Genomic DNA, 26,992 nt, shown 5'->3' on the forward strand with positions numbered 1-26,992 from the left:
CTTAAAAAAACAAATAAACCAAATATCTTATGAAAATTAACGTCTAGTGGGAGAGAAAGACACTGATTAAATGACCACAGTAATAAATGTGAAATTCACCTATTATGTCCTAGGAAAGAGAGATGGATGGTATGGTGGGAGTATACAATATGGGGATTTGACCACGTCTAGGAAGTCAAGATCTGGGAAAAAGCTTTGATGATGATGCATGACTATACTGGAATCTTAAGGACAACTAGAGATTACCTTGGCAAAGTGCTGGAGGGAACAGCATGGGCAAAAGCCCTACAGCAGGCATAAAGACTATGTCTCTGAGGACCTGAGAAAAGGCCACATGGCTAGAAGAAAGAGAACTACAGAAAACATGGTGAAAATGAGACTTGAGAGACGTGCAAGAGACATACTATATAAGGCCACATGCATCCCAGTGTATTTTTTTTAATCGTGGTAAAAAATACATAACATAAAATTTATCACTATAATCCTATTTAAACACACAGTTCAGTAGTACATATACAAACACAAACACAATGGAATATTAGCCACTAGAAAGGAGATCCTGCCCTCTGCAACAACATGGTTGAAACTTGAGGGCATTATGCTAAGTGAAATTAGCCAGAGAAAGACAAACACTGTATGATCTCACTTTTATTTGGAATCTTTAAAAAAAAAAAAAAAGTCAAATTAATAGAAACAGAAAGTAAACTGGTGGTTACTGGGGGATAAGGGAGATGGGGAGATGCTGACCAAAAGATACAGTTATAAGATGACTAAACTCTGGGGGTTTAACATATAGTATAGTGACTATAGTCAATAGAACTGTGTAATATACTTGAAATTTATTGAGAGTAGACCTTAAGCATTCTTGTGAGGTGATACATATGTTAATTAACTGGATTGTGGCAATCAATTCAGAAAGTATATATATGTCAAACTGTCACATTGCTACAAAATGTATTGAAATGTGACACATGCTATAACATTGGGTGAGCCTTGAAAACATTATGCTAAGTAAAATAAGAAGGCACAGAGGGACAAATATTGTATGATTTCACTTACATAAGGTACCACTCAAATTCATAGAAACAGAAAGTAGAATGCTGGTTGCAGGAACTGGGTGGAGAAGAGATGGGGAGTTATTACTTAATATGTTCAAAGTTTGGGATGATGAAAATACTTTGGGAGTGAATGATGGGGATGGGTGCACAACAATATACTGACTGAGAATATACTTATTGCCACTGAATTGTACACTTAAAAATAGTTAAAAAAAAAAAAAAAAAAAAAAAGAGTGGGGCACCTGGCTGGCTTCATTGGTGGAACGTGTGACTCTTGACCTCAGGGTTGTGAGTTTGGACCCCATGTTGGGTATGGAGAGTACTTTAAAAAAAAAAAAAGGAGCAAAAGGGAAATACTGAAGATTTTAAGCTGAGTTCTTCGTATATATCATTTCATTTAAAGTGATTACCACGGCATGTGGCATATCCTAAGCACTAGATTAAAGGTATCTATTATTTTTCTTTTGCATGTTTTGTCACTTGGACTGAAAATCCCTGAGAGTAGGGTCTTGGCCTTGTCATATCTTGTATCCTATAGCATATGGTACAGTGCAGAGCGCATGGTAGATCATCAGTAAAAACTTGTTCACTGTGGATAATAATTCAGGTCTTCTTCAGGCACTGTAATCAACAGAAATTCAGCTACATCTCCTATATTTTCACTGCTGAGCAATTTTGTAGAACTGGGATTGAGAACCATGACCTTGAGGTATTTCAACCCTAAATCAAGGCAAGCTTAAATTATCCTGTATATTCTAAACACTCAGTTTCTCTGAGGTCTGCAGATGCTACAAGAAATTTTTAATTTTGCATTTCCATTTCTGTTACTCTTGAAAAATAAGTTCTTATACTGGTTATAAAGATAAAGCTCTTTTGCATTGATAATTTGCAAGTGAAAGACATTTTCTTAAAAGAAAGCTTTAGTTTTTGTTTTTTTTTATTAAGTAGGCTCCACACCCACCCACTCTAAGATCAAGATCTAAGCTGAGATCAAGAGTCAGATGCTTAACCAACCTGGCCACCCAGACACCCCGAAAGCTTTAGTTTTTAAAGTTGGTATTTCTCAAATTCGAGTTTAATCATATATTAAAGACCTGAGTTTGTTTTTTTCCTTTCCTAAGAGTCAGTATATTCTTTGAGCTTGAGCACCATTTTTTCCATTCTATCCCCAACTATGGTCTAATATATTTTCTTCATTTATCTTTCAGTTTTGGTTTAATATATTTTAGAAAAATTTAATAAGTTTTGAGGCACCAAAAGCTTAATAATTTATGAAACCAAACATTCCATTTTGCGATCATTCAGGCTAATGGAAACTTATATTTAGAGGAATGTTTTACAATCAGAAAACGTTTTGACTTGGTTTTTTGGCAGGTTCAGAACCATGTGCTCAGCATTCTATCCAAGTTCACAGGATGACTTGGTGGGGTACCGTAACACCATGTTGGAACTGGCATGATCCAGACATCTCACATAAAGGAACAATTATGACTAGAGAGGTTCTCCATGGAGGTGGTACTGCCCTCTAGGGGACTTCTGGAAATCTGTGGAACTTTTTTGATTGTCAAAATAATGGGGTAGAGAAGAAAGAGAATGTAACTCATTTGTTAGGGGTAAGGGATGCTAAGTATTCCTCAATGCTGGAGACAGTTGTGCAATTCAAAGAACCATCTCATGTCTCACACTACTTTTGAGTATCTCACTGAATTGCTTTTAATTATCTGAGCCTCAAACCTAATTCCATCTTTTTTTCCACAGGGAAGGAAGAAGTGATTTTTATATATATTCAATTTCCAGGTATGCAACCAAGTATATATAGGGAAAATTGCACTTTGTTTTGTTCAGAACTTTATCAAGTGTAGTTCCTCATTTAGTAAAATCACATCCAAAACCGCACTGCCTTCTGTAATATCTAAGTAGCGAATACTGTATCAGCCTAGAGTCGAACCTGTCCCAATTAAGGTGATTTTATAGTGAGGTGCATGCTTTGACTTTTGCATTGCACTTTTTTTTTTTTTAAGATTTTATTTATTTAACACAGAGAGAGAGAGAGAGCGAGGGCAGGAACACAAGCAGGGGCAGTAGGAGCAGGGAGCCCGATGTGGGACTCGATCCCAGGACCCTGGGATCATGACCTGAGCCGAAGGCAGACGCTTAACGACTGAGCCACCCAGGCGCCCTTGCATTGCACTTTTGAGGACCACTGTGAACAAGTATTTATGAAATAGAAATTAAATTATTTTTCTTTTATTTCTCCTTATTGTCACAACTAGGGCATTATGTTGTTTTTATTGAAGTACTGTTGACACACAATGTCACATTAGTTTCAGGTGTACAAAATAGTGATTTGACAACTCTATACATTATGGTGTGCTCATACGTGTAGCTACCATATGACACCATACAACGCTATTACACTATCATTGACTATACTCTATCTATCCCCCTATCTCCCTCCTCTCTGGCAACCATCAGTTTGTTCTCTGTATTTATGGGTCTGTTTCCGCTTTTGTTTGTTTTGTTTTTTAGATTTCACATATAAGTGAAATCATATGGTAATTGTCTTTCTCTGTCTGACTTATTTCATTTAGCATACAGTAGCCTCTAGGCCCATCCATGTTGTTGCAAATATTATGTTGTTTTTTTTTTTTAAGTATTTTTATTTATAGAGTGCATGAACTGTGAATTTCATTTTGGTTTAGAAAAAGGAGCTGTGGGGACGCCTGGGTGGCTCAGTCAGCTAAGTGTCTGCCTTCGGCTCAGGTCATAATGCGAGGGCCCTGGGATAGGGTCCCACATCAGGCTCCTTGCTCAGCAGGGAGCCTGTTTCTCCCTCTGCTTGCCACTCCCCCTGCTTGTGCTTGCTCTCGCTCTCTGACAAATAAATAAAATCTAAAAAAAAAGGGGGGGGAACTATGGGTGTGATATCATTCAGAAACATCACTCTGAAATCACATAGTGAACCAAGAGCAGAAAACTGTGGCAGAGAATCTATGACAGCAGCAATTGTGGTCAAGAGAATTTAACTTAGGGAGTGAGACTGATCTGAGTTCAAGTACAGGCACAATATTTTACAATTTTGGTTATTTTGGGTTAATTTCTCTGGCTTTCTTTTCTTCAACTGTAAAAATGAGTTCAGGATTATCTAACTTGGTGTGATTGTGAGGATAAAATGAGAACAATTTATTGGTGTCAATAAATAAATGCTAAATATCTGAGCTCTCTTCATATTACATCTTTTTATAGCCTTCCTTTCTGTGGTGAACTGACTTCAGGTCTCTCCAGGAGGTTGGTTCTCATCAGTTCTGGAACTGATGCCACAGAAAAATAATTGAAGTGGCCCCTGTGGTGTTGTGGAAAGAACTCCAGACTTGGGAACCAGAAAATTTGCCCTCAAGTCCTGAATGTCATCATGTGTGACCATGGAACCTCTTAAGCCTCAGTTTCTATAAAATGGGACAGCAGCATCTATCTCATAAGAGTTGCTCTGAATTTTAAATAAGTTAATGAATGTAAGTGCTTAGCTTAGTGCCTGGCATAGAATAAGTGCTTAATAAATGTTTATTATTATTTTTATATTATTCTCAGCCTAATTGGGAAGCACAACTGAAAATGATAAAGCAGTGCTTCCCAAACTTCAGTCATTCTCATTCCATGGTTATGATTTTTGTTTTATTCACTAGCACCTGTACTATTAAAAACTTAGTGTTTTTTACATATCAACTTTTTCTACTTATGTTAAGTTTTAAAATAAATCTTTAAGTTGCCAGCCAATGGAAAACCAGTATTAGTTGCCACAAATAGAAACTTAACATAAACACAATAAAAACAAAACATAATTAAAATTTTAGTAAGATACTGTTGCCTGTGGAAAGTTCTGAGCCCGAAGCTTGCTCTTTCTTAAAATGGAAGATTAATGAGTGATAGCGAAGTGTTAAAGACACAGCACCATTTCCCTGAGATGATCTCTGAAAATAATCACAATGATTGACTGGAAAATGTTTTTTATTTTTATTTTTTATTTTAATATGGAGGGGGCACAATTCTAGATACCTAAAATGATCTCAAATTACCTCTCTCCACAGATAAATACTGTAATGAAACACAGGAGGAACAAGTTGCCTCCACTCCTGAAGGAGAAATGGTAATTACAATCCCTCACATTTCTATGGCAATTTTACATTTGCATAGCACTTGGATACTTAGTATCTCAGCTGACCACCACAGTAGTTTGGTAAAACGAGTAGCGTAAAAACACCCACCTCATATACAGTTCATAGATAAGAGGGTTGGCGACTGGCCTAACAACAGCACCAATTTTTTTGAGCACTTAATACATCCCAAGCCCTGTGCTAAAGGCTTTGTAGGCTTCATTTAAAATTTAATCCCCACACCTGCTCTATGAGGCATCTCCTGTTACCCTCATTTTACAGATGGCTAAAGTGAAACACAGAGGTAACACTGGCAAGGTCACCCAGCCAGTGGGGGCGCGATGTCAACCCGGACAAACTGACAATACCCCTGTACTTTCTTGCCCAAGGTCACGGGGGAGTGAGGCCGACGGAGAGGGAAGGCGCTGACCTGTCGGAGACTTGTTCCTGGGTGAGCTTCTTGTCGCTCTGCAGCAGGATGGACACGTAGTGGCGGATCATGCCCACAAAGAAGGTGATGATAACGATGGGTAGGACCACCCAAAGGCGGATGTTAGAGTCGAGCAGCAGCTCCGGCCCCGCCATCTTCACAGAGAGCCGGCTCCCATCCGCTGTAGTCGGGTTTCTCTTCCCCCGGGGCGCGAAAGCCCCTCTATGAGTTCGCCTATGGGCCTTGTCACGCCTCTCAGTCTAGCTGGCCCGGGGCCCTACTCCAGCTTTGGCTCTCGTGCACTGCCCCCAGCCGGGCCACCTGGCCGCCCACTTCCGGCGCGGAACTTTAGCGTCACGGCGAGGCGCGCCTCGGTGGCGTCGGCGTGGCGTCGGCGTGGCGTCGGCGTGGCGTCTCCGGGCGGGAAAGTCGAAAACGAGGGGCGGCGACGGCTTCTCGGTGGGTGAGTGAAGCAGCGGTCGTCGTCTCTTGAGGCCCCGCGCCACTGTGGCCTGGTCGCTGGGCCCCGGCCGAGCTCGGCCTTTCCTTCTGGGAGTCCGCGCGCCGCACCTCGGCCTCCTCATCTGCCCTGTTGTGGGATAATCCCCCCAGGTACCTCCGTGCGTCGTTAAAATGACAAAATGAGAAGGGCTGTTACCCTCAATTCCTTTCCAAAAGACCTGGTCCAGACAGTCGGCCCCACCCACCAGGCTTTCAGGCTTCTTTGGGAAGGGGCCGTGTTATGGGCTTGTGCCCTGGAGTCAGACGGCCCTGATTTACCTTAATTTTTGTCTGTAAAATAGCTGATAATGGTTATAAGTATTTAACGAGGCAATGGATAAAGAAAACCCTTAGCATGGTGGGTGGGACATAGTAAATGTTAACTATTGTTGGAAGCCATCATTATAATCAAGAGTAAGTATAGTTGGTATGTAGTGCAGATTCTGGAGTCAGACTGCCTGACTTAGAAACCCAACTCGGCCACTGAATGAGAATACTAGGGGTACCTACCTCAAAAAAGACTTGTGAGTAATAAATGAAGTATTAATTATAAAGCACTTAAGATCGTTCTTGTTAGTTATTAGTATTTACCTGCCTGCCAGCCATTCTTATTTAGGAATATGCTCAGAAATTTTAGGCCAGGTACCCTGCTGGGCACTAGGGATATTGAGATAAGTGAGACTGGGTTCCTGTTCTCAAGGAGCCCCACAGTCTAGTGTGATGTGGTAGGGCATCCTAGATACACTTTACGGAACAGGGAGGCTGGAGTAGCAAACTCCTTTGGGGATAGGAAGAACATTTTTCAAGGAAGATGACATTTGACTGTGTCTTTGAGGATGAGTAGTAGTTTCCAGGCAGATAAGAGCATTTCAGGTGAAAACACCTTATGCAAAAGCATTGACACCAGGAATATTTCCGTTTAGAAAATACACTAGGAGGCCCTTAGTATGGTTCCGACCATCCCCTACCTCTTCAGTTTCATTTATAACTCTACAGGCTCCTTACTGGTTCAGTGCTGAGTTTTTCTCTGCCTGGACTACTCATACATCTTCTTGGGGCTAACTCCTGTTGAAGCCTTCAGGTCCATGCTTTAAAATCATTTTCTCACAGAGATTATCCCTGAGAAATTGTCCTTGCTTTTCTTCATCTCACCTACCCCCAACTAGATTAAATTTCCTTGTAAGCCCTCATAGCACCCTGTGCTTCTCTCTTATAGCACTTACATAACTGTGTTTAAATAACTACTTCAAGACTACTCATTACTGTAAACTCCCTGAGGGCAGGGATCATGTCTGGTTCATAGTTGTAACCCCAGCACCTAGCACAGTCTCTAACATACAATTTGGATTAATGAGTTACAGGAGAGGTAGGTTGGGGCTAGATGTTGAAGGATCTGGAATGTCAGAAAGAGAACTGGATTTCATCCTTCAGCAAGAGGAAAGTGGTCTGGCTAAAGAGGCAACTAGGTAAACAAGTTTAGACCAGATATAGGAGTTGAAATTCTTTCAGCGCCTGGAGTTAGGCAACATTAGTGTAAAAACTAGAATCACTTTGGTTTTGGATAGGATAGTTTCCTTTGAGCTATAGCTTTAACATCTCAAAATTTTTCTAGCTTCTAGAAGGTAACTTCTATTCTCTGATTTTGCAGTAGGAAGTAATTTAATTGCAGAAGACTTCTGGTCAAAATGACTTCCAAGAGAAGGCTGTCAAAATCAGAGGATAAAGAGAGCCTGATAGAAGATGCCTCCAGTAAGTATCTAGTCATTTGTTGTTTTATTTCCAGTAGCAAATCTATGAGGCACTTAAAGAGAGATAAAGTTCCTCCTTTCAAGTCCTGGGAATCATCAAGGCTTAATGGTTAGAGCACACAGAATCTAGTATCAGGAGATTTAGGACTGAGTTTCTGCTTCTAATTCCATGTATGACTTTGGGCATGCCCACGGTCTTAGAGCTTCAGTCTCCACATCCATAAGAGGAATTAATATAATAGAGCTTATCTACTTACATCATCTGGGTGCTGAGACAGAAGGTACAACATAGTATTTGTCCTTTAAAAAAGACTTATGATCCTCTTTCCTCCCTTAAAAAGAATTATAGTATGGGGGCGCCTGGCTGGCTCAGTCAGTGGAGCGTGTGACTCTTAATCTCAGGGTTGTGAGTTCAAGCCCCACGTTGTGTGTAAAGGTTGCTTAAAAATAAAAATCTTGGGCGCCTGGGTGGCTCAGTTGGTTAAGCGACTGCCTTCGGCTCAGGTCATGATCCTGGAGTCCCGGGATCGAGTCCCGCATCGGGCTACCTGCTCAGCAGGGAGTCTGCTTCTCCCTCTCCCGCTCCCCCCTCCTGTGCTCTTTGTCTCTCTCACTCTCTCTCAAATAAATAAATAAAATCTTAAAAATAAATAAATAAATAAATAAATAAATAAAAATCTTAAAAAAGTATATAGTACAGATAAAACTATGATAGTGATGTATAAAGGAAAGGCATTATATCAAAGCAAGCATGCCAAGGGCGAAGAAACAGTGTAGACTGTCTATATGAGAATGTGGTTGACGGAGGCCCTTACTTAGTTCTGATGAAAAGAGGTTGATAGTTTTTTTCCATTTATTATACTCATCTACTCTGTTACGGGAGTTCTAACTCGTTACATCATTAAAGGGAGAAGAGAAAATAATCCTACTTAATTTCAAGTACCTTTTTGTTTTTGTTTATTATGTTTTATTCTCTTGCATTGAAAGCCTTGGGATAAAACCAATCTGGGCTTTGTACTCAAAGGCTTGATGCAAGAGAACCTGCCTGATGCTTTTTACCCCTGCATCAAGATCATTGGTTCTCACATTTTGGTGTGCGTCAAGATTATTACCTGGAAAACTTTTTAAAAATTCAGACTCCCAGGCCCCATCCCTAAGATTCTAATTGAGTAACTATGGGATGTGATCTAAGAATGTGCTTTTATTTTTTTTTGAAGATTTTATTTATTTATTTAGAGAAAGAACACAAGCGTGGGGTGGGGAAGAGCAGAGGGAGAGAGAAGCAGACTCCCCATTGAGCAGGGAGCCAGAGGCAGAAGCAGGCTGTGCACTGAGCAAGGAGCCTGATGCAGCGTTCGATCCCAGGACCCTGAGATCATGACCTGAGCCAAAGGCAGATGCTTAACTGACTGAGCCACCCAGGAGCCCCTAAGAATGTGCTTTTAATAAGCTTCTCAGTGATTTGAGTGCACTGGTTTGCAGACAACAGCTTGAGGCACCCTGACTGCTTTAGAATTTGGGTGGGAAACATTTTCATGGTTATTTTTGTTAGAAGTGGCACGTTTTGAATTCTTCAAATGAAAATGGAACAGGCAAAAATAATTCTATTTGTTGATTGCTTTATCTGTTTGTAAGCCACTATTGCTGACCATTGTTAAGAGATAAAATTTTACTACAGCATCAGTTCCAATACAATTCTTCAAGAACCCATCAATTTTCCTCTTAGGGTTATTCTAGGGTTTACATTTTTAATCTTTACTATTTGTCACATTCTTGAAAATTTTGTCTTTTTTCAGAAGCCAGGAAGCAACCACTTTCTAAGAAGACAAAGAAATCTCATGTTCACAACGAAGTTGAAGAAAATGACAGTGTTTTTGTAAAGCTTCTTAAAACATCAGGAGTTATTCTTAAAACAGGAGAGAGTCAGAATCAACTAAGTAATATTTTAATTTAAATCTTTTATCTGGGTTTAGTGCAGGGCTCAGAACTGAATCATGGATTTCCGAAATAGAGAGGCAGTGAAGATTAAAAATGGGAGCACCAGCCATCTTGAGACAAGGATGACAATGATACTGCTTTTTAGAGAACATTTTTATAGTCCTTGGTTCTGATTAATGCATGTTAAGTAAAGTAATTCTAATTTTTTATTTTTTTAAGTAATTAGTTTGTTTTTTTTTTAGAAAAAAATGTCATATACCAGTAGTACTTTGTGTTTTCTTGTGGAAAAATAAATTAATACTCAAGAGAATAATTAGATCTGTATTAGAGTGATTTCAGAAGAAAATTTATAAAGCCATTTAAAACCCTGCTTTTAGGGCATAGATTACTCCATTATTCTATATCTTTTTTAGAATACTTGGTAGTATCCTCTGTCAAAGCTATATCTGTTTTACCATGGGTTTAGAAAATTTGGCTCTGAAATTAGGTTAAAAATATCCTTTTTGGTTTCATAAGACAGGAAACTTACATCTTTAGGAAAATAAAACTATGGTTGGGAGATATTAAAGACTGGTGACCAACTGTTTTTTCATCTTAGCTGTGGATCAAGTTGTTTTCCAAAAGAAGCTCTTTCAGACTCTGAGGAAACATCCTTCTTATCCCAAAGTATGTGTTTCTTCCTGGTACTTTTGCTTTTGCCAGCACTACTCTGGAATTGGGAATATAAAGATGCTGGCATAAAGTTGAATGGACTAGAATGATTCTTAGCTAACCTATAGCAAACGTTAAACTAAAAATCTTACTCTTTGTTTTTTCATTGTCATTAAGATAATAGAAGAATTTGTTAGTGGCCTGGAGTCTTACATTGAGGACCAAGACAGTTTCAGGAACTGCCTTTTGTCATGTGAACGTCTGCAGGATGAGGAAGCCAGGTGTGGAGTGGAGGCTTGGAGTCTTGCTGACATTTAATCTGTTACAGTAACTGGATTGGGAGGTGGAGATGGGCGGGAGGAAACAATTTTTTTGAATTTCACTTTGTATTTATAACTGATTTTTCCTCAATTTTAGCCTAACCTTTAAATTATTAACTTATGGTTATGAGACTAAGAACCAGAATGTTTTCTAGAGTGTGTCGCATCTGTGTTGATAGAATTTTACCTCTCTACTTCTCCCTGTTTAAGAATCATCTTCTCGGGGCACCTGGGTGACTCAGTCGCTTGAGCATCTGACTCCTGTTTTTTGACTCAGGTCATGATCTCAGAGTTGTGAGATCGAGCTCTGTGTCAGGTTCTGTGCTCAGCTCAGGGTCTGCTTCAGATTCTCTCTCCCTCCCCCTCTTCTTTTCCCCCTGCTCATGCTCGCTCTCTCTGTCCCCCCCGAAATAAATAAATTAATTAATAAAAAAAAAAAAAAGCCAGGGTGCCTGGGTGGCACAGTCAGTTAAGTGTCTGCCTTTGGCTCAGGTCATGATCCCAGGGTTCTGGGATCGAGCCCTGCATTAGGCTCCCTGATCAGTGGGGAGCCTGCTTCTCCCTCTTACACTCACCCTGCTTCTGTATGCGCTCACGCTGTCTCTCTCTATCAAATAAATAAAATCTTAAAAAAGAGCCATCTTTTCATGTTCTGTATTTCTAATATAACAGGATAGTTTCTCTTTAAATATTTTATATTTGGGACGCCTGGGTGGCTGTCAGTTAAGAGTCTGCCTTCTGCTCAGGTCATGTTCCTAGGGTCCTGAGATCGAGTCCTGCATCAAGCTCCTTGCTTAGTGCAGAGCCTGCTTCTCCTTCTATCTGCTGCTCTCCCTGCTTGTGGGCTCACGCGTTTGCTCTCTCTCTGACAAAAAAATAAAAATTTAAAAAAAATCTTTTAAAAAATTGTATATTTAACCAATTTTATGAAGAAAAAATGATAAAAACATTAAAACAAGGAAAACAAAATAGAAAAAAAATCTTTTTCTTTCTTTTTTTTTTTTTCAGCATAGGCACATCTTACTCTAAGAGCCTCATTAAATTGCTTCTGGGAATTGACATATTACAGGTGAGACTGCCACTTTTTCTGCGAACATTTGATGGATATGATTTGTGGTGTGTGCCCAAGTGTAAATGCCCGAGCACAGGGTCAAGTAGAGTTAACAGGGAATTTGGGTTTGCAATAGTTTACTTAGCCCCATTGCTGACATACATCTGGTAGGGCAATATCTGTGGCTTTGGACTGAGCTGATTAGCCCAGTACATTTCTTTGAAATCTCATTTATTCCCTCAGCCTCTGATTCCTGATTTGTAAAGCTTCCTCCCATGTGCTCTGAGTACCTTATATATTTCTGCCATATTCACAGCTGTATCATCTCCCGTTTCAATTTTTACTTGCTGATTAACTTGATTTTGCCCTTTTCCTCCTCTCTCTTTTAATATATTGAATAGACAGTGCTTTAACATGTTTTAAATGTTTCAAATTATAAAAAAAAAATGGAAAGTCTTTTCTTACCCTGTCCTCCATTTTTTCTCTTTTCTTCTCTCCCACTGTTAATCTTCCCACATTCCTATCCCTTCCTTTTCTTTGGAAATCTTCAGTATAATTTAGTTAGCTTACATTTAAGAGCCCTCTTATTCCTCTGGAGAGAAGTCTTTTCTTGCAAACTATTTGATAATCTTAAGGCTGCATTTCATAGGTTAACAGTTGTCATGTTTAATAATATTTTTGATGACTTGATTATTTTAGTGCTGCCTTCATAATCATTTGGTAATTTTTTAGGAGACACATCATTGATAAGTTTCTGTCCCAAAAGCTTATGTTCAAAATACAGGCAGCATTCAAGTGGCCATTCCTAAAATAAGAGGATTTCAATTATAGCAGGGTTTTCCTCCAAGAGCTCTTGTTGGAGCAAATTGTGGTTAATTATATATTTCTGTTGTGTATTTAAAGGCCATCTCCTAACTCCTATGTCTTCTTTTTTAGCCTGCCATTATCAAAACCTTATTTGAAAAGTTGCCAGAATTTCTTTTTAAAAAGTAAGTGGAATTATTCTGGAATGCTTAAATTACCTTTGTGTGCTTAAGTTTCTCTCTGAAAAGATCACTCTAAAACATCATTGGTTTCTCTGGAAATCATACTGATTATGACACCAGATTCTTAAGTGACTGCTAAAATTTTACTGGGGTCTTTTTTTGAAATATCATCTATTTATATGACTGCATGTTCCTAGAAGGATACACAATAAACTGTTAATAGTGGTTGTCTCCAAGGAGGGAAGCCAGCTGCTTGGAATCAGATGTTCTATGAATACTGTTCTTTGCCTTTTCAATTTTATAGTGTATGTGTACTAATTTTTTTTTAATTTGCTTTAAAAAATAACTAAGTTGGAAAAAAATGAACAACCTAATAGAAAAGTAGAAAAAGGTCATGAACAGACAATTCACAAAGAAATAACAAGAGCATCAAACATTTTTTCTAAATGCTCAGTTTCATTAATAATCAAAGATAAATTTAAAACAATACATACATTTTTTTCCACTCTCAAAGGATCTCCCTTATTGAGTGTAATCAACAGGCATGTTTATACATTGCTGATAAACATAATCAATTGGTTCAAGTCATTCTGAAGGGCAGTAGGTTGTGTGTATCAAAACCTTAGATTTTGTATACTCTTTAATGCTCAATCACGTCTTCTGATTTATCTTAAGGTAATAACCGAATGAAAATAGTAATGAATAAGATTACTTTTTAACAAAAAATTGTAAACAACTGAAATGTTCAGCTCTAGGGGATTGGTTAAGTAAATGAGGTACATCCCTGTAATAGAATATTACGTGGACATTAAAAATTATACAGAGGACTATTTAATGCCTTGCATTAATTTGAAAAAAAAAAAGGTCAGGTTACAAATCAGTATTTACAGTTTAGCCCAGTATTTTATTAAAAAAAAAAAATACAGGGTCCCTTGGGTGGCTCAGTCAGTTAAGTATCGGACTCTTGGTTTTGACTTGGGTCATGATCTCAGAGTTGAGATCAAGCCCTGCATTGGGCTTCATGCTCAGCTTGGAGTCGGCTTGGAATTTTCTCTCTCACTCTTCCTCTGGTCCTCCCTCCCATTCCTCCCTCCCTGCTGTGCATGCATCCTCTCTCTTAAATAAATAAAATCTTTTAAAAAATACATATACCATACTATAGATACATATACGTATTAATAACAGACCTCTCTGGATGACAGGATTATAGGTTATTTTTACTTTCTCATTTTTAACGTGTTTTTTTCCTAGGTTTTGTATATAGTAATAATACACTTAAAGATAGATCTTTACAGGGCGCCTGGGTGGCTCAGTTGGTTAGGCGGCTGCCTTCAGCTCAGGTCATGATCCCAGGGTCCTGGGATCGAGTCCCACATCAGGCTCCCTGCTCGGTGGAGAGCCTGCTTCTCCCTCTCCCTCTGCCTGCCTCTCTGCCTACTTGTGCTCTCTCTCTCTATCTCTGTCAAATAAATAAATAAATAAAATCTTTAAAAAAAAAAAAAAGGTCTTTACAAATTTCTGCTTTCCCTGAATGGCTCACATAGATGCTTTATGTCTTTTTCAGTAGTTAATTTGACTGCACTAAACAAAAACTGAGAATGCTGTCAAGAAAAAAACTGGAAGTAGTTCAAAACTTTCCACATAGAAGGTTGGGAGGAAGGCAGATGCTGTCATTTGGGGGGAAATAATAATAAGCAAGCCAACATTTTTTTTAAAAAGATTTATTTATTTATTAGAGAGAGCACACTTGCTCACATGCGAGGCTGCACATGAGTGGGGGGAGGGGCAGAGAGAGAGAGACTCTTCAAGCAGACTCCCCCTGAGCTTGGAGCCCCTTATGGGGCTTGATCTCACAACTCATGAGATCATGACAGGAGCCAAAGCCAATAATCGGATGCTCAAACAACTGAGCCACCCAGATGCCCCTAGCATTTCTTCATCTATAAATGGTTTTCAGTACTTTCACATAGTCTAATTTGACCTTCTATGTTTCCAAAGTAGTACATGCTTGCTTTTTTCAATACTTACCACTTTTCTACCTTTTACAATTTTTCTTGTTCAGTTTGTTCACGTTTATTGCCTTTATTTTTTTGTTCACATTGTTATTAAGAAATACTCTCCAGATCTTCCTTAACCTTTCTAAACCCTCCCCAGATGCAGCCACTGTTAAGAGTTTAGTGTATCTTCTTCCATCTTAACATATATGTGTCATGCTTTTCTTGTATCATCTGTGTGTCTAACACAGCTTGCAATATGTAAATGTTCAGTAAGTGTTAATTGAATGTCTGAAATGGTTTGTGCACTCTTAATGTTTGCTGTTGTGTAAATCAGAAAAGCTAAGTTTCTGTCTTCTTATCCTAACATTTCAGTGTGAACAGTGATGGACTTAACATGCCTAGACTCATCATTAGTCAGCTGAAATGGCTTGACAGAATTGTGGATGGCAAGGTAGGCTTTAGGACTTGTTCTGTCTCTTGGATTTAGAGAGTCCGTTTTCCACACTTAACCAAACTTTTGGAATTTGCAGTGGTTTTTTTTTTCCCTTTTCTAAACTGAAAATTCACATTTTTCTATTTATCAGCTTTTTTCATCTTTCATAATTTGAGAATCATGGATATTTCACCCTTTAAATTTCTCCAGAAAAAAGAAATTTTTCTAATTATGATTACTAGATATCTATTAAATAAATATTTGGAAAGAAATTAGGTAGCTTTCAAAGTACACAGATGACTGTATTTTATTTCTCAAAAGCAGTGAGATCCCAGACCAACCTACCTTGCTGCAAATGTTTAATCTGATTACAAATGAGGAAAGTTTTAGGAAGTTTTTGCAATTATGTTATTTGTTATTAAGCACCTTGTTATGTTATTTGTTATTAAAATTGAATCTGTTTTGAGCCTAGTGTGTAAGGCCTATTTCTTTTCAGAGTTCTTTAAATCATTCTATTAATTTTTGTCACACATTCCAAGGCTAAATCTTTATTTGGAAGAACACGAGTTTTGGAATTTCATGTGGACTAGCATTTTATATTATTGTGTATTTACTGTATTATATTGTACTTATTGTGTATCTTTGGGCAATGCATATCCTTACATTTTAAAAATGGGAATTGTCGGGGCGCCTAGCTGACTCAGCTAGTGGAGCATGTGACTCTTGATCTCTGGGTTATGACTTTAAGCCCCATGTTGGGTGTAGAGTCTACTTTAAAAAAAAAAAAAGTAATTGTCACACAGACTCCATAGAGCTGTGAAGATTAAATGAAATAAAGTAGGGACGCCTGGGTGGCTCAGTCGGTTAAGCATCTGTCTTCTGCTCAGGTCATGATCCCAGCATCCTAGGATACAGCCCCATATCAGGCTCCCTGCTCAGTGGGGAGTCTGCTTCTCAATCCACCTGCTCGAGCCCCCTCTCTCTCTCCCTCCCTCTCAAATAAATAAATAAAATCTTAAATGAAGTAAAGTATATAACAGACCCAGTAGATAATAGACCATCCACAGTACTTGTTTTCTGTGTACCATCCCATGTGTGAAAATCTCTGGGTCACTTACCTCTGAATTTAGGCTTTGAGTTTGAATGTATGTATAGGTGCCATATTGTACATAAAATAATTCCAGCTCTACATTTCATGAGGAGGCAGTCTTTCTTTGTTCTGGGTAGTGTGCAACAATTCTAACAGTCTCCTTCATTGCAGGATCTCACCACCAAGCTCATGCAGCTGATCAGTATTGCTCCACTATACCTGCAGCATGACTTTGTCACCAGCCTACCTGAGATCCTAGGGGATTCCCAGCATGCTGATGTGGGGAAAGAACTCAGGTGGGTAAGCTCCCACTGTGGGAGCCTTAACACTGCAGAATGAAAACAGTAGTAGATCTACGGTCATACCACCCTGAACGTGCCCGATCTTGTCTGAAAACAGTAGTAGTAACGTATTCCTATTTATATAAAAGAGGATGGTATCTACCTTCCATGAGTAGGTGTGAGATTTGACTTGTTTTTGTAATAATGAGTATATATTTGGGTAGACCCATCTACTTTTTTTTTAAACCGTATAGTGGTTGTGAATATGAAGACTGGGTTAGGATTAGGCATATAAATTTGGTCTGTGGAGACCTAAATATGATCCATCTGTTTCATTAGCATTTCTTCCATCCAGGGAGTCCTCAGTTGTGACTGCATATCCAAATCATTTGTGGAGCTTATCAAACATCTGCATTTTTTGGTCCCTAAATGACTCATTGTGATGTACATCACATCAGACCCACTGCTAAGAGCATTGCTTACTATCATTTATGTGAAAAATAGTAATTGATAGGGCAGTAATTAAAGAAGGGAGAATAATACCCCTCTGTAGCAGGATTTGTTTTAATGCAATTTCCTGCTTACCCTCAAAATAGTTTTTAAAAATTCAGTTTGCAATACTTCCTTTTCTTTAGTTGTCTGCAAAGCTACCTCCAAAAATGTCCAATGATTTCTTGCCTTTGTACTTTTGGGTAGGATGCTTCCTCTGCGTATAGCGCTCTACCATCCCCTTTGCCTGCTTAATTCCCGCTTGTCCTTTTGTATAGCCTTTTCTTAGAATCTGTCACTGTTCTCTATTCTGTGTTCCTAGAATGCCTTGCATGTACATCTGTCATACTTCTCATATGTCACTATAATTGTTGTAGGTTTTCTTTTTCCTTTTCTCAGGACGGATATGTGCCCAACTCAAGAGTGGTTACCTCAGGGTAGTGGAGATGGTGAGGAAAGGGCTTCTCGTTTTTACTCTGTTGTTTGAATTTTCTATAATGAACATGTATTTTTTTTAAGATTTTATTTATTTGAGAGAGAGAGACAGCAAGCACGAGTCAGGGGGAGGGGCAGAGGGAGAGGGAGAAGCAGACTCCTTGCTGAGCAGGGAGCCTGATGTAGGGTTCGATCTCAGGACCCTGAGATCATGACCTGAGCCAAAGTCAGACGCTTAACCAACTGAGCCACCCAGGCGCCCCAAGCATGAATTTTTTTTAAATCAAAGCAATTTTTAGGGGCTCCTGGGTGGCTCAGTCAGTTAAGCGTCCTGCCTTTGGTTCAGGTCATGATCCCAGAGTCCCGAGATTGAGCCCCTCGTTGGGCTCCCTGCTCAGTGGGGAGTCTGCTTCTCCCTGTCCCTCTCCCTCCACCCCTCCCCCTGCTTGTGCTCTCTCTCTGTCTCAAGTAAATAGATAAAATCTTAAAAAAAAAACAACAAACCAATTTTTAACGAAATATACTATTAACAAGTTCAGTGGGAACTGAGTATGTCCTCTCTTCCCATATCTTGAGTGATTTTTCCGAGTAATTATCTGCCCAGCTCTGTTAAAAGTTACACAGCTTTTCTCTTTTTCCACCATGCACAGTGACCTTTTAATGGAGAATACTCCACTCACTGTCCCTATCCTGGATGTTCTTTCCAGCCTCCGACTTGACCCGAAGCTCCTGTCTCAGGTAGGAAGGACTCTGCTCTCCAGAAACAGAGCCAGCTTTTTTACTTCCCAGAACCAGTGTCAGTCATTACTTTGAAGCAGTTGCATATGAAAGGTTAATTTTGAAATGATACAGGGGCGCCTGGGTGGCTCAGTTGGTTAAGGGTCTGCCTTTGGCTCGGGTCATGATCCCAAAGTCCTGGTATAAAGCTGCATGTTGGACTACCTGCTCAGCTTCTCCCTCTCCCTCTGCCCCTCCCCTCCGCTCGTGCTCTCTTTCTCTCTCTCAAATAAATAAAATCTTTAAAAAATTTTTTGAAACGATATTGAATGACATTTCATCTCTTTTTCTCTTTGATGAACTTCATATGCCGTAGTATGATGGATTTGCTGCTCTGTTTCAAAGCAGTAAGTTTTAGTGGAAATTTCTATCTTGCATAATATTTACACACTGCTCCTCATAGGAATGGCTAATGGAGCCAGTGGAAAATTCAGGCTCTAAATTATAAGATAATAACACTTTTACAGTCATTATCTGTCTGTTTTTGAAGAAACTGTGGCATTAACAATTGAAAGCTTGTAATTTGGAATAAAATTGAAAATAAAAGGAGGTGTTTTTCTTCCTAAATTACAAGTGAGAAAACTGAGTGAGAGAAGTAGGTTTTCTAATTTAACCTAACAGGTCAGTACTAGGTTGAGATATTAACATAAAAATATTCAAGGTTTTTGTGCTTTTTATGTTTAGGTCCGCCAGTTGGTGATGGGTAAGCTGTTATCTGTGAAATTGGATGATTTACCTGTGATAATCAAGTTCATTCTTCATTCCGTAACAGCTGCAGATGCACTTGAGGTACCTTATTATTTCCCAACAAACACCAGTGGCATGCTAGATCCTTGGGAGTACAGAGTATAACGGTGGTGCCCTTCTGAAAGTCAGTAATGGAAAAGAGATGTACCTAGATGAAGATACATCAATATACATTATTTAAACTAATAGCTTCTAATTCTTATTTGTTCCCAAACCAATTGATAATGCTGATTAATCCAGATAGTATTCAGGGGATAGAATGGAACTAGCTAGATTTATTGTTGCATATAAGCCCTACACGGTTATATTTGCTATTTTAGTGTAATACCTCAAGGAATTCTGAAATTTTGAAGGGCATAACATACTATCCTTGCATTAACTATTTTCATCAACTCTCCTTTTCAAAATGCCTTGTCTAGGGGCACCCCGTAGCTCAGTCAGTAGAGCATGCGACTCTTGATCTTGGAGTTTTGAGTTTGAGCCCCATGTTGGGTATAGAGATTACTTAAAAATAAAATCTTAAAAAAAAAAAAAGCCTTGTCTAACATTTAGTGATTCTTCTTACTCAGTCTTTCAGGGGATTGTTATGGTTCTGCTGAAAGAGCGAACTGTGCCAATCCACTGTGAATGAGCAGAACACATAACTTAATATTTATTTTCCACAGGTAATTTCTGAGCTGCGGGAGAAGTTGGATCTGCAGCATTGTATCTTACCATCGCGGTTGCAGGCTTCCCAAAGCAAGTTGAAAAATAAAGGACAAAGGTATAATGTCATCGACAGTTACCACCCTTTTTCTCACATGGGCAAGGCAAGTTTTCTGACATTTATTCTGAAGCCAGGACAGTAGATCTTAATACTTGCAACTACAAATAATGGTAATAATATTGTTTGCATGTACCATCATACAGTGCTTCAAATCATATGTATGTGGTACATGGAACATGTGTGTACATGTATACGTTGGCATGTGGGGTGTATCCTCCCGGCTATTCAGATCAATCCTAGATAGACTACAGTACAAGTTTATTAGCCATTTTACACATGAAGTTGTGCCTTGGAACAGGCACTTGACTAGTAAACAGGAATCCAGATTTTATAAGTTCCTCTCTGGTAAATGGAAGAATGATTTTTTTCCCCCTCTGCTACTTGTAGTTCTTCAGGAAATCAAGAAAACAGCGGTCAGGACTGTGTTATTCTCTTCTTTGATGTAATAAAGTCAGCTGTTAGATATGAGAAAATCATTTCAGAAGCCTGGATTAAGGTGAGTGAGATCTTTTTTTTTTTTAGATTTTATTTATTTAACAGAGAGAGACATAGCGAGAGCAGGAACACAAGCAGGGGGAGTGGGAGAGGGAGAAGCAGGCTTCCCGCAGAGCGGGAAGCCCGATGTGGGACTCCAGCCCAGGACCCTGGGATCATGACCTGAGTCGAAGGCAGACGCTTAACGACTGAGCCACCCAGGCACCCAAGGTGAGTGAGATTTTTATGACTTTGAACATTAAGGAGGAAGTAGGTGGCAATCAGTGATGGATAAGTAAGTAAAGGTAGGTGGGAAGAAAAGTGTTAAAAGTCAGTCAAGTAGAAATGATAGATGATGGTTCCCAGATGGGCAGATTGCTTCTCAGGAGAATAGGGCATGCTGAATAAGGTGAAATGTGTTCTACTTATGTGTTGTAATATTTTTGTGACCCTTTTTTTTCTAGGCAATTGAAAGCACTGCCTCAGTGTCTGAACACAAGGTAACATTCTCATACTATGAATTTTAAGTACCACAGACTTAAAATTAATTATATGGCTAGTTTTCCTTCTTTTCTCTCGCTCTCTCCACAGTCATCCTTTCTGTGCCTTCTGTAGTTGCTCTAATAAACATTAGCTGTCTGGGGAAGATAATCTGAGGGGATGACTTGCTAGATGGTCTTTCCTACTCATTTTGGCAATAAAATAAACCTAAGCTATCCATAAGGGGAAATATTAACATTCCAAACAAGCACAGTGAGTTGCAGTCCCAAGAAGCCAAGTCCCCATAGATGAAGTGAAGACAGGAGTCACTTGGGGCATGAGTCGGGTCCCTTTATCCATCTGATGACCCTTCCTTCTGCGAAATGGAATTGTCGAGATAATGGCATTCCATGTTTTACTTACCTTTACCCATGTCAGCCTGACCAGAGTGAATCAAATAGTCCATCCATTCACTGTCAAGGCCGTAGTACTGAATCTGTCTTAATTATGGAAAGTTTTTCTTCTATTGAGAAGCCAGATGATTGCGTTTCTTATGTACTAGTTGGTTCCCATTAAGGACTTTTCTTTAGTTGGAATCTGTTTTGTTTTGTGGGATTCTATTAGAGTATCCAGTTGTTGGGTGGCTCAGTTTTTTGTGGGGGAGGGATCAAATTATCCTAACACAACTTCTTCTTTTTTCATTTTTGCATAATCCTTGGCCACCTGTATACCTATTTTACCTGTTTTTACAGATTTCTAATTATTATATAATTTTGCTTTCTGATTTTTTTCTCTTGAGATTATATCATAAACATTTTATATGCTTCTGCAATGTCTTTATGTCTTTTTTTTTTTTTTTTAATAGTCTCCACACCCAGCGTGGAGCCCAATGAGGGACTTGAACTCACATTCCTGAGATCATGACCTGAGCCAAAATCAGGAGTCAGACACTTAACTGACTGAGCTATCCAGGTGTCCCATTATTTATTTTTTAATGGGCAATTTGTACCTTTTGATCCCCCTCACCCATTTTTTTTTCTTAAAGTTTTTATTTTTAAATAATCTCTACACCCAATGTGGGTCTCAAAGTTACAATCAAGATCAAGAGTTGCATGCTCTACCGACTAAGCCCCCCGCCTCTGGCAACTACCAGTCTGTTCTCTCAATGAATTCAGTTTTTTGTGTGTTTTGTTTTGTTGTTTATTTTTTAGATTCCATATAGAAGTGAGATCATAAGGTATTTGTCTTTCTGTCTGACTTATTTCATTTAGTATAATGCCCTCAAGATCTGTCCATATTGTTACAAATAGCAAGATTTCATTCTTTTTATGGCTGAATAATATTCCTGTGTGTGTGTGTGTGTTTGTGTGTGTCTGTGTACTTACCACATTTTCTTTTCACTTAGGTTGCTTCCATGTCTTCACTATTGTAAATAATGTGTAGGGATCATAGGAATGCAGATATTTTGTCAAACTAATTTTTAGTTTTTTTGAATAAAATACCCAGAAGAATTTCTGGATCATATGATATTTCTACTTCTAATTTTTTGAGGAACCTCCATACTGTTTTCCATAGTGGCTGCACCAATTCACATTCCACCAACAATGCACAAGGGTTCCCTTTCTCTACATCCTCAGCAACACTTGTTGTTTCTTGTCTTTTTTAACAATAGCCATTCTGACAGGTATGAGGTGATATCTCATTGTAATTTACATTTCTGATGATTAGTGATGTTGAACATCTTTTCATGTGTCTGTTGGCCATTAGTATGTCTTCGAGAAAATGTCTATTCAGATCCTTGGCCCAGGGGTACCTGGGTAGCTCAGTTGGTTAAGTGTCCGACTCTTGATTTCATCCTAGGTCATGATCTCAGGGTCTTGAAATCGAGCCCCATGTCAGGCTCTCTCCCCCTCTGCCTTCCCCTCCTCCCCCCCCATTCGCGCTTGTTCTCTCTAAAATAAAAAAATGTAAAAAAAGATCCTTGGTGGGGCACCTGGGTGGCTCAGTCGGTAAAGCGTCTACCTTCAGTTCAGGTCATGATCCCAGGGTGCTGGGATCGAGTCCCATGTCAGGCTCCCTGCTCTGCGGGAAGCCTGCTTCTCCCTCTGCCTGCCGCTCCCCCTGATTATGTGCTAGTGCTCGCTCGCGCTCTCTCTCTCTGTCAAATAAATAAATAAAAATCTAAAAAAAAAAATTATTGATCCATCTTTTAAATTGGATTGTTTAGTGTTTTGCTCTTGAGTTGTATGAGTTCTGAGTGGTTTTTTTTTTTTTTTGTCCTGCTTGACTTTTTTTAACTTTTTTTTTTTAACATAGTTAATACAAGCTAATTGTGGAGGAAAAAACCCACAAGGAATCTGAAAATGTTAAAAATAAATTTCTTTTCGGGCGCCTGGGTGGCTCAGTTGGTTAAGCAACTGCCTTCAGCTCAGGTCATGATCCTGGAGTCCCGGGATTGAGTCCCACATCGGGCTCCCTGCTCAGCAGGGAGTCTGCTTCTCCCTCTGACCCTCCTCCCTCTCGTGCTCTCTCTCATTCTCTCTCTCGCAAATTAAAAAAATAAAAATAAATAAATAAATAAATAAATAAATTTCTTTTCACTCTCTGTTCCATTCTGCATGGATAATTCTTCTTCCAGGTTTTTTCTTATTCATATACAAGCTGTATGTCTATGTGAGTGCAGGCATTCTTACACTTACACATAGTTATGTTTGTATATTGTTTTTACAAAAATAAAATCTTACTGTGTTATTGTCTTGCAGGTTGCTTTTTTTTAATTTCACGGTGTCATGAATGTCAAAAAATGTAGTCTAGCTTACTCTTTTTAATGGCTGTATAATCTGAAAATGACTATCAGATTTTAATTTTTTTCATATTGACAGACATTTGCAATCTCTCCAACTTTTCAGAAAGTAGTTTTCTAATAATGAAATATATACTAAGGTTGGCAAGTGATTTTTCTTTAATAGATGTGAAGATATTCAAAGTTATTTCTGTAATAATATCACTTCAGCTTATATTCCAGAGTTTCCATAAAAGATAACAGTCGTTAATAGTTGTAGCACTTTATTTCTCTGAAAAACATTTGTGGGTTTTGTGGGGAAAAAAAAATGTAGATACTCTCATAGGAGTATGTTGAGCAAATAAGTATCACCCCTTCTGTGTTTTCATGGGAAAAAGTTGTGAGTTGCTATTTCATGGAAATAAATGTACTGATTTATTAAGCTATTTCTTTGTTGTCATATTTATTGACAATAGACTTTTGACGTGGCAATGCTTCTCATCATCTATAGCACCAACACTCAGACAAAGAAGTACATTGAGAGGGTGCTAAGAAATAAGATTCGATCAGGCTGCTTTCAAGAACAGCTGCTGCAGAGTGCATTCTATATTCATTACTTGGTAAGTGTCAGAATCAGAAACATTGGTCTGAAAGTTATAGAGAAGTCATTTTTAACCTTTCCTACTCAGTGTGGAAATCTTGACAATACAACCTTTGCTGGATGTTGATTTTTGACAGCTCACTATATTTCAAAATATAGTAGGATTATTACTTACCTTGATCGAGACATTATGATGTTAATAAAACCAACCTAAGATTGGTGTCTTATCTTTTTAGAAAAAGGTGACAAAATTGGTTTATGTTGAACTGATTAAACTCATGCCCCGAATTATTTTTTACAGAAAATGTTTTAGTTCAGGTCTTCTAATTACATACTTATATAACTTGATTTTTACCTTAAAATGGAAAGCTTTGCAGCTCCCATATATAAATTTCTTCATGTGAGTTTCAGCCCATTGTTCAAGTGCATTGAGACTTTCAAATCTTAACTTTGCATTACTCATTTTAATTATCTAGCTCTTTGTGATATGCAGCTTTGACAAACTTGCCTTCTGTATCTGTTCTAAGCAGTTTTTAAAAACCCTGAGCATAACAGGACCAGAGGAATTCTAATAGACATAATTATGCATCTTTTGAACCATCCATATTTGGCCGTTAAGTGCTGTGACTCTTGGGTGATTATTTCTGTTGAAAAATAAACCATTTGATTAGAATTTTTTAAGTTAGGAATGGTATTTCCTGGTGAATTTTCAGGATATTAACAGCATATACCTTCTTAGAAAACTGGATAACCAGTAGTTTGGGGCTTGACTTAGGTACTAATGAGAATATATAGTTTGGTCTTAAGATTTTATATTTAGAAATGGATTTAATGTTTCTATTATTTTATCTTACAGTCCTTTCTGTGCTTATTTCTGGGAATGATGTGTGTTTTGGGCTATAATTTTCCAGAAGGCAGAAACCATATATAATTTTTTTTAAGATTTATTTATTTTGGGGGGCAGGGGCAGAGGAAGAGGGAGAGAGAAACCCAAGCAGACTCTGTGCTAAGTGTGGAGCCCAATGCAAGGCTCAATCTCACGACCCCGAGATCACCACCAGAGCCAAAACCAAGAGTCGGACACCAAACCGACTGTGCCACCTGGGCACCCCATATATAATTTTTTACTGCATTTTCCTCAGCAAAGCATTATACCCATTTCAGGGCTTAATTTAAGATTTTTTTTTAATTGTGATGGTATCAGTAAAGAAGCTGGACTTAAACTGGTTATTTACTTTGGGTCCATTAATGTCCATTTTCTGCCTTGTTGCTAAGACATGATCAGTTCTCTTTTTGATCTTAGGAGAAATCGATTTAATTAGTATTGAACCTTATAGATTGATTTCAAATCATAACCAAGGCAGAGCAGACCCAGATTGAGTGAGGAAATTGGGATTTAGAAGATCTGGATTCTAGGGGCGCCTGGGTGTCTCAGTTGGTTAAGTGTCTGCCTTCGGCTCGGGTCGTAATCCCGAAGTTCCAGGATCGAGCCCTGCATCAGGCTCCCTGCTCAGTGGGGAGTCTGCTTCTCCCTCTCCCTCTACTCCTCCCCCACTTTGCTCTCTCTCTCTCTCAAAAAAAAAAAAAAAAAAAATCTGGATTCTAGTCCCAAGTTGGGCAAATAGGAATAATGCTATTAGGCTTATAATTTAACTTCTTTTAGCTTCCAGGTCACTTCTTATCCTTACATCTAATCCCATTGATCCTGAGCGAAAACTCAGAATGATGAAAGATAATTTTGAGTAAAACAAAGATTAAGTTACCTTAGGTTAAAATGAGAGTTGGTGAGGAGAACCCTGACATCCTGTAAGGGTTAGCAAGTCCTGGTTCTGTAATAACTAAATTCCTCCCACAGCTTCTTTTTTTTCTCTTCTCTTCCCCCTTCAAGGTCCTTAAGGATATTTGTCCATCCATTCTGTCGTTGGCACAGAGTTTGTTGCACTCCCTAGACCAGAGTATCATTTTGTTTGGCAGTCTCCTATACAAATATGCATTTAAGTTTTTTGACACTTACTGTCAGCAGGTATGTTGAAATATTTATTTTGGAGAGAAGGGAACAGGAAGAAATGCAATTCCAAGTGACTTGCATGTGATATGCTGTTTATTTCTTGTTGGTTGGAAGGCATTGAAGGAAAAAGAACTCTGAACTGGGAGTTGGGAAAACTTAGTTCTAGTCCTAGTCTTAATAAAATGAGGGAGACTGGACTGGAGGATCTAACTCTGCATTTTGAGCTCTAAAATTCTCTGATTTTAAAATGAAGGTCCACATCCAGTCTATTTTAAATAAACCATGGCTGAAAGGGCTGGGGTTATCGGGCCATTTTTGTAGTATACAGAAAGAGCAGTTTTAAAATTCAGCTGCAAATGGTCAACTGGCAGTTAGTTGATTCTGGAGTTGTTCTCTAGAAAAAATTGTGGAGAAAAACAAATGAAGGAGAAGTGCCTGAGGGCATAACCCTATTCCCATGAACATGAGACACAAAATTTAATAGCACATATCCAGAGAGGGAAGGCTGTACTTGTGGAAAGTGATTCTGAAGTCAAAGAACAGAGGGTCTTATTTTGTATTTTTTTGTACATGCGATACTTACTAGTAACAGTGTCAAAACATTTGAATGGAATTTGTAAAAATAAAGACAAAATTTTAAAGCAGAGCAGTAGATTCAGCTGGCATGAGCTAGCTGCTGCAGTTGAGAAAACCATATGATTCAGTATGGAGCAGCAGTATAAAGGAAAGGGAGAATGGCATACAAGGTATTTTTTGGAACCATCTTAATGTTTTAGAGATATTATCATGGCTCATGTT

At 38.7% G+C, this 26,992-nt stretch overlaps 2 protein-coding genes across 4 annotated transcripts in view; one reads left to right on the plus strand and one right to left on the minus strand.

The window, feature by feature from the left end:
* Positions 1-5,990, minus strand: part of EMC3 (ER membrane protein complex subunit 3) — a 19,252-nt gene extending 13,262 nt beyond the window's left edge. The window contains exon 1 of the mRNA XM_006738993.3: positions 5,640-5,990. Coding sequence (XP_006739056.1) covers positions 5,640-5,794 — 155 coding nt within the window. The 5' untranslated portion in view covers positions 5,795-5,990. The remainder of the gene's footprint in view (positions 1-5,639) is intronic.
* Positions 5,991-6,031: 41 nt separating this feature from the next.
* The window catches only part of FANCD2 (FA complementation group D2), a 56,493-nt gene continuing 35,532 nt past the window's right edge, over positions 6,032-26,992 (plus strand). Inside the window, exons 1-16 of one of the 3 annotated variants that reach the window (XM_081822097.1) lie at positions 6,032-6,102; positions 7,789-7,889; positions 9,685-9,825; positions 10,425-10,492; positions 10,655-10,758; positions 11,806-11,866; positions 12,785-12,837; positions 15,204-15,282; positions 16,526-16,650; positions 18,210-18,297; positions 19,021-19,125; positions 19,749-19,846; positions 20,237-20,345; positions 20,788-20,823; positions 24,062-24,205; positions 26,075-26,209. In XM_081822097.1, coding sequence (XP_081678223.1) covers positions 7,826-7,889; positions 9,685-9,825; positions 10,425-10,492; positions 10,655-10,758; positions 11,806-11,866; positions 12,785-12,837; positions 15,204-15,282; positions 16,526-16,650; positions 18,210-18,297; positions 19,021-19,125; positions 19,749-19,846; positions 20,237-20,345; positions 20,788-20,823; positions 24,062-24,205; positions 26,075-26,209 — 1,410 coding nt within the window. In that variant the 5' untranslated portion in view covers positions 6,032-6,102; positions 7,789-7,825. Of the gene's footprint in view, positions 6,252-7,788; positions 7,890-9,684; positions 9,826-10,424; positions 10,493-10,654; positions 10,759-11,805; positions 11,867-12,784; positions 12,838-15,203; positions 15,283-16,525; positions 16,651-18,209; positions 18,298-19,020; positions 19,126-19,748; positions 19,847-20,236; positions 20,346-20,787; positions 20,824-24,061; positions 24,206-26,074; positions 26,210-26,992 lie in introns of all 3 variants that reach the window. The other 2 variants (XM_081822093.1, XM_081822106.1) reach the window with 2 other exon arrangements.

The sequence above is a fragment of the Leptonychotes weddellii genome, chromosome 1 (assembly GCF_054177405.1).
Source record: "Leptonychotes weddellii isolate Sample4059 chromosome 1, ASM5417740v2, whole genome shotgun sequence".
Classification (NCBI taxonomy): Eukaryota; Metazoa; Chordata; class Mammalia; order Carnivora; family Phocidae; genus Leptonychotes; species Leptonychotes weddellii.